The sequence below is a fragment of the Cheilinus undulatus genome, linkage group 17 (genome assembly GCF_018320785.1).
Source record: "Cheilinus undulatus linkage group 17, ASM1832078v1, whole genome shotgun sequence".
Classification (NCBI taxonomy): domain Eukaryota; kingdom Metazoa; phylum Chordata; class Actinopteri; order Labriformes; family Labridae; genus Cheilinus; species Cheilinus undulatus.
The window spans coordinates 32,120,076-32,127,323 of record NC_054881.1 but is presented as its reverse complement, the minus strand read 5'-3'; the positions used below and the strand labels follow the sequence as shown (position 1 = coordinate 32,127,323).

Below are 7,248 nucleotides of genomic sequence, written 5' to 3'. Positions count from 1 at the left end.
CTTATCATCATTAATATATTTTAGTTTCAAAATATGGCATAAATTTAGAGTGTATTCACTTTTGCAGGCACTACTACACCACTGCCAAACACTGTGTATGGGCTGTTGCCCAGATGGATGTGAAAAATGTCCTACGCTATGGATATGTGAAACTATCTATCTGGCATGCTAGGTCTTCCTGAGTGCCTCTCTTAGGACGTCTTCTAGTCATGACCAACTGGGAGGAGCCTAGGAACACCTCAGTCCCTATGGAGGAGCTGGAAAACAATGCTGGTGTGAGGTATGTCTGGGTTGACATGCTTAGCCTGCAGCCACCACAACCAGGCCCCAGACAGCAGATGATGGATTGGGAATGGTGTCTAACACTGTGTTTTTATGACTGAGTCACGGGTAAAGAGCCCAACACACATTTCACACTTTGTGGACAAAAAGTTAATCTTGAATGCTGACACATGAAAAGACCATACTGACACCATAATTTTTTCAAGAGTGGAGAGAATGCTGACAAAAGAAATTCACACAAACAAGTTTTCATGAAGAAACACTAAGCTCACTTAAAATGATTGGATTTGGAAACTTTTAATGCTGGCCATTACAGTATCAAGTATCTGAGGTCAGATGGAGTCACATGCTGAGGGGATTGTAATCTAATATCAGTAAGGACTAAATAGCCTTTGATGCTGATCAGTCTGTTTACATGTGACCTGGTGCCAAAAGCAATTCAGTCTATTAAAAAATAATTCATCACATTTTAGATGAACATCATTTCTGTTTTCCTAAAAGGCCATTTTAAATAAGGTTCAACCATCAAAGGTTTTTATTACTACACAGCGGACTGGCTAGGCCCAGCTCTTTATAAACTGAAATCTGTTGAAAGAAGAGCATACATCCCCAAAATGAGACCGACTACTACACTTATTATGGCTGTAATACTGGGGAGCTGATACCTGGTAAAAGGTAAATGGATGTCATCTAACTGTTCAAAGCGCTTTCAAATCACTTTCAATTCACAGAATATGCTATGGAGAATTCAGTATTCATCCATATTAACTAATACCATACGAATGCTTCCATACCCTTTTGTACTCCCCTGATGCAGCACTGGGTGCAAATTGGGGTCAAGTGTTTTGCTCCAGGAACTCCCTACTTTTTTGAGATGTGTTGCTGCCATCAACTTACAAATGAGCTACGATTCTTCAAGAAAGACTAAAATATCTCAGGTTGAACATCTGATATGTTAATGTTCTATTGTGAATAAAGTATGGGTTTACGAGGTTTGCAAGTCATTGCATTCTGTTTTTATTTAGATTTTATACAGCGTCCTAACTATTTTGGAACCGTAGTTGTACATAAATACAACGATGCCATACCTGTGTCATCTTAAACCATGACTTAGAGGAAGGAGACAGCTTCAAATGGCTTATTATGCTTATAGTATTTAACAGTTTAAATTAAGAATTGTGCAGGAGTGCATGTACAAAATGACTCATTGAAAACCATTGATTTCTGGGAAGCTGTAACAGATAGATTTACAATTAGGCAAAGAGATCTTCTCTGCAAATTGTTTTTTTTTATGCCATTATATTGCAGTTTGTAGTGTCTTAAGATAAGGGTACTTCACAGCCTGTTAGGGTAAAAACCTGCTTTTATCCTGAGAAAAATATGGTATTTCTGGAAGGCAACAGCATTACCTTAACAACAAAGAAAAGTTATTGATGAAAAGTAAATGAAATAGCTCAATGTGGAAAGCTCAAAGATGCACTGGTGTCCTAAAAGTAGGAAATTGCTTTGATGAAAAGAGCTCAGGTGCTGTCTTGCTACACTAGTCCAGCTACGGTTCACCTGAAAGGCCAAAAAATCTAACGCATTTCTGATTTTAATGAAATTATATCTAATGTGCTTACACTGACAGCCCTAATATTCAACAAAAAAGCGAACTATTCCTTTAAGAAATGTCTGTGGCCTAACTAGCAGCCCATAATCAGATTTGGCGATACATATTCATCTCCACAAGTACAAACGCTTTGAATAGCATACATTTCTGAGAAACCATCTAAATGTACTGCAGTGTGTAAATTCAGTAACTTCATGCAACCATAATAAATCTTCTGACTTCTGCTTGAGTTGATCTACAGTCATTCATTAACTTAAAGCGACACACCCAATAACATAAAACCAGCTTGCATGCAGAGATCAGAGTTGAGCACAGTAAATGTCGTTGACACAGAGGCCTGCTCACAGTAGTCAACGTTTAATATGAGCCGAAGGTAACAGGAGACGCTTTAATGCATAAAAAGTGTGCAGATGTTTTTAGTGGCAGCGCTGAGAGCAACAGGAAAAGCTGTTAGCTTGAAGTAAAGTTTGACATCACTGCTTCGAGTGTAAGTTTCATAACACAATGTAACCATTTCAATCCTCGTGATAAATGTTCAAAAACCTACTGCACATGTAGTTTTGTGTTTGCCCGAAAATAGAGCTGCTTATGGAAAAAAACAAATCCTGAAAAGTTGACTTTTTCAAGAAATCGTTTCATCCAACAGCAGCTGAGCACCGTTCCTCTAAAGCCTCTCTCCCATTGAAAACCTCACTTCTGTGAGACTTCTCACTCTGAGGATATTTGTTTCTGTGGCACTTATAAATATGACTTCTTTTGACTGATCTTCCCCTCTGATGGAGAGAAATACTGTGTCTGCATCTGCATCCCACTGTTAGCTACGTGTACTGTCTGTAACTTAATAAAGAAAAAACATTAGAGGGGATGCATGGCATCTGCATCAGCTCACACTTTGAAAAATCAAAGTCAGAGTTAAAAATGTATTTTCTACAGTGACAAAAGAGAGAGAGGGGAGAATCTGAGGATTAGTTTGGTACAAATAGAAAGGTTTTGAACAAAGTTTTCTTGAATGAAGGGCAACAGCTGACTAAAATAAATATCTGTTTCTGGAAGCTCAAACTTGGATGAAGTGACTCATGGAGGGGTACTTTGTCTGACTCAACACACAGTTATGTGCCTTTTTCGAAAAGAACAGTTAAGGGCTGGGTGATATATCAAGTTTTAAGATATTTTTCAGAAAATATAAAGGGTAAGACAATATAGTTTAGTAGTTTCTGTGGCTTCAAATAGTAAAAAGATTAAAGGTAATTTAAAAGAGAACCTCTGTGGCATCACTCTCTGGACCCTTTTCTGAAGAAGAGCACAGCACATAAGTTCATGCACATGCAGGAATAAAGAGAACAGCCTACTAAAATACTAAACTACTTTGCCTGCTTCCTGTTTTGTCCTGTCCTGGGGCAGCTGTGGCTCAGTAGGAAGAGACAGTTGCCTCTCAACCAGAAGGTCAGGGGGTTTAATCCCACTTAACCACAAACTGTTCCCACTGCTGGAGTTATACTGATGGTTACTCTACTTTGCAAAGACCCGTGTTGCTGTGGGTCAGAATGCCTATAGATCCCCACCTTTGCCCACCACCCCACTTGCTTTACCCCTACGTCCAACCCTGCAGGTGGTGGACCCAGAAGGAAGCAGCTCCATGTGTATTTAGGCTAAGCCCATCAAGGCCCCATGGAGACAAGCCCCGGCCACCAGATGCTCACCATTGAGCTCCACCTCAGTTCTTGCTTCAGGGGTTGCCTGCATTTCCTGCTTCAAGGCGAGGTAACTCGTGTTCTAATTTAGCATATTTTAAAAGTTTCTTGAAACATGGCATTGTCTCAAGAAATGTCTGCGTAAGCCTCTGAAAACATTGTAGTATATATGCCAGGCATGTAAGTGGTGCTGTAACGCTGCCACAGAAATACACCAAAACCATGATTAGATTATGGAACAAGTGTACCCAAACTTTTATCTCACTAAAACCTTTCTACTAGCTGCCCTTCTGATTGCACTCTGTAGTGGATCCCAGAACATGTGGCGTATGTGGTTCTCCATGACCATTTGTTGCTAACAGTAGTAGTGGAGGAACTAAAGATTTTGCTTTCAGAACCATAACAAGCTTATTAGCTTCTTCTACACAAACAAAATTCCATAATCTGCCATTGTTGTCGGCAGGGTTAGCACATGCAGGTTTAGGGGGCTATGCCATGATTGTTTCAGAAAAGATGCCTTTGATTGTATACACAGAGATGCAGAGGGGCCCTATTTGTTCACGCTTCACGCTTTCAAAGAGAAGCGTTTTCAGGCTCCCAAAACAGCTGTTCCATTTTGTCTCCGTATGGACGGCCAACCACATCTTTCTTGAAACGAATACGTCACACATAGCGTAGCTCTCTTAAGACGCCTGCATGAGTCCGGCCAAAACAACAATGGCGGTTACAAGGTTGTGTTTGTGCTGCAGAAGCTACTGAGCTTGTTATGGCTTTTACAGCAAAACCTGATGCTCCTTTATCACCACCGCAAAACGCATACACCCTATGTTCTCAAATCCAGCGCGGAGAACAACCAGAAGGGCAGCTAGAAGAAAGTTTGTGTCAGTTTTCTGTGATTTTCTTCTCTCTTTTGGTGCATTTCCGTGGCAGCAATGCAGTGCCACATACAGGCTTGACATATGCCCTACAGCGTTTCCAGTCGTTTTCAGTGGTTCCGTGCTTATGCAGATATTTCTTGAAATGATACCACCTTTAAGGAAAACTTTTTCAAAACGAAACAGCAATATATCGTTTTCATCTGCATGTGGACGAGGCCTAAGTATCTAGGGGTTTGATCACGGGTGAGGGTAAAATGAGCTGTGAGATTCACAGGCGGATCAGTTTAGCATCAGCAGTATGCTAGATGCTGTACTAGAACATCATGGTACAGAGGGAACCAGGCCTGTAGCCTAACCTTCACCATACCAGTAGATTTTAATTTCTATCCTCACCTGTGGTTTTCATTTATTTTGGAGCATTTATGATAATATTTCACTTACTAATACACTGATACTTGTTTGATACAACAGAAAAAATCCTTATGACCCCATATTTGATTGTTCATAGAGTTTGTCTGCAATAGTAGTTGTCCAGGACTTCTATAAATTGTTGCCATGTCATCAGACAGGTTTCAATAAAGTTAGATTTTTACTGAAACTATGTCAATGTTTGTATCACCATTCAGTTAAAAAGTATCCCAGTCTGATTTTCAGTCCTTGTCTCCCAGCCCTACAACGGATCATATGATTATTGGTGAGTGCTTTTTCACAGGCATGCTGGGGAAAGCAGATGGTATCTGTAGGCCTCCCCACACCTCTGTAGAGCTGGAGGTATTCATTGTGTTTTACTCCCTAACTCCAGCCTCTTTTTGTGCCCTCTGTGCCCCAAACAAACATGGAGGGAGTCTGTCATTCCAGACTCAGCTATTTGATCCCCTCCCCCATGTTTTGCAGGCTTCTCTCTCTCTCTTGTGTCTGCCTTCGCTTCGGGGGGACGAGTGAAAACCTGATCCACAGTGCAGATAGAAAAAGCGAATTCATATGATGATTTGGCCTTGTGATTTGTCTGCTGGTGTCTCACTTCAAAAACAAGCCCTTAATAGTTCAATCCGTGAAATCTTGTTATGCGGGATCTTGTGCTGCTGTTTCCCCAGACGAAGGATTTCTCCTGAAGGAAGGGGTTTCTTGATGACTCATTTTCTCCATGCATGTGGCTCTCTGCCTCTCGAGGGCCGAGCAGCTGCCCCTCAGATTGCTCAGCACAAATAACACAGACTAAACACTCTGCTTCCCTGTCATCTGTTAGCGAAGCGTAGGACAACGACTATTAAAACGTCTGTTTATGACTTTGCAAATAACTACAGTGATATATAGGTGGTTATTAAAGGATGTGATATGGCTGTCACAGGAACAATTAACCTGAAAGCACAGCAGAGTGCAGGGTACTTTGCAAGGTTGTCAGGTACACTGATCATTTTCAGAATCATGATAGATTTACGGGTGTCATCAAGTAGATTTGACTAGTTGTTCACTGTGAACCAATCACAGAGCTTTCGGTCTGCATTACTTTGATGCGTAGTTACATTTTTGAGAAGGTGACGTCGACACAGGCCTCTGCATAAGGCTCAGAGTTACACTGCTCGATGGTGTCGGCTACACCACAACTTCAACAGCAAGAATCAGGCATAATCAGAGTATGTGCTGTGGCTCCCTCTGCTCCTCACTTAAATTAAAGTGAGAGCTGTTATGGTGAAAGGGGCAGGGAAATGGTGTGCTGTAAAGGAGGTTACCCTTCATTTACCACACATGGCTAAATCAATGTTAAAGGTAGTGCAAAATGGTATGTAACACGTTGACTATTTGTGCAGTTAAACTATAGCCGTGTTTCCATCAGGGGGTCCAGTTTGATTCAGTTCGGTTTGGTATGGTTTGGTGCACTAAACCCCAAAATAGTTTGCGTTTCCAGACACCCGTGCTCTCACTTGGGTGGGTGGAGCTGTAAAAAGCATGCACGTGAAGTCACAGACAGCGCAAGGCTGCTGTTCCAGCCGCAGAGTTATAGAAAGGATGAGTGACAGAAATCAGTTGGGAATAAGCAGTAAACAGCTTTATTTCAGCTGAATGTGCTTTTTAGAAAATAAATTACATTTTAATGATGTTAACTGCTGTCAGTACAGATCCTCAGCTGCTGAAATATGTGTACAGAGACGGTTTGAGTCATAACGCTACGTTAATATGTGAATATATCTGGTCTAGAACAGTTTATACGCCAAAATATGAAAGTTTAGAGTTGTACTATGAGAATTTGTTGCACTAAAAATAAAGTAAAAGTTCAGCTGGTGTTAAAATCAAGCTAGATTAAGTCAGAAATCCGGGGTGCACTGATCTCGTTTTAAAATAGTCTGCAGCCTCAAGTTTTACAAACACATCCAACAACCACAGAGCGATGTTTTCACAGGTTATCTAACTTAAGAAGTAGATTAATAACTAGTTACAGATGAGAATGAACTGTTATAAGGCTTCGTATTCACAAAACTTCAGCATTAATTTAGTTCTCATCCATTGTGGATGGATCAGGCTGATGTGAGCCTTTGGGCACTACTTTGTGTTCTTAAAATCAGGTCCGGATAAACGTCAGGAAACTTGATTTGTGGCCAGATACCAAAATCCATAGACTAGGAAACAGTTTTGATCTCCGTCGAGTCCAAATATTTCCCATTTAGGCAGATATTAATCTGCTTTTCTCCTGTTTTTTTTTTTCCCCGCTTCTCACAGCACAGACCTCTATGTTTGAAGCCCGGAGGTGAGCAGCTGAGTCGCGGGCTGACGTGATGTCAGTGCAGCC

General features: G+C 41.0%; 1 protein-coding gene across 1 annotated transcript in view; it reads right to left on the bottom strand.

The window, feature by feature from the left end:
- The window catches only part of gsna (gelsolin a), a 31,022-nt gene that overhangs the window by 14,431 nt on the left and 9,343 nt on the right, over window positions 1-7,248 (bottom strand). Inside the window, 1 exon segment of the mRNA XM_041810323.1 lies at window positions 5,987-6,067. Within this exon segment, the coding sequence (XP_041666257.1) occupies window positions 5,987-6,067 (81 nt within the window).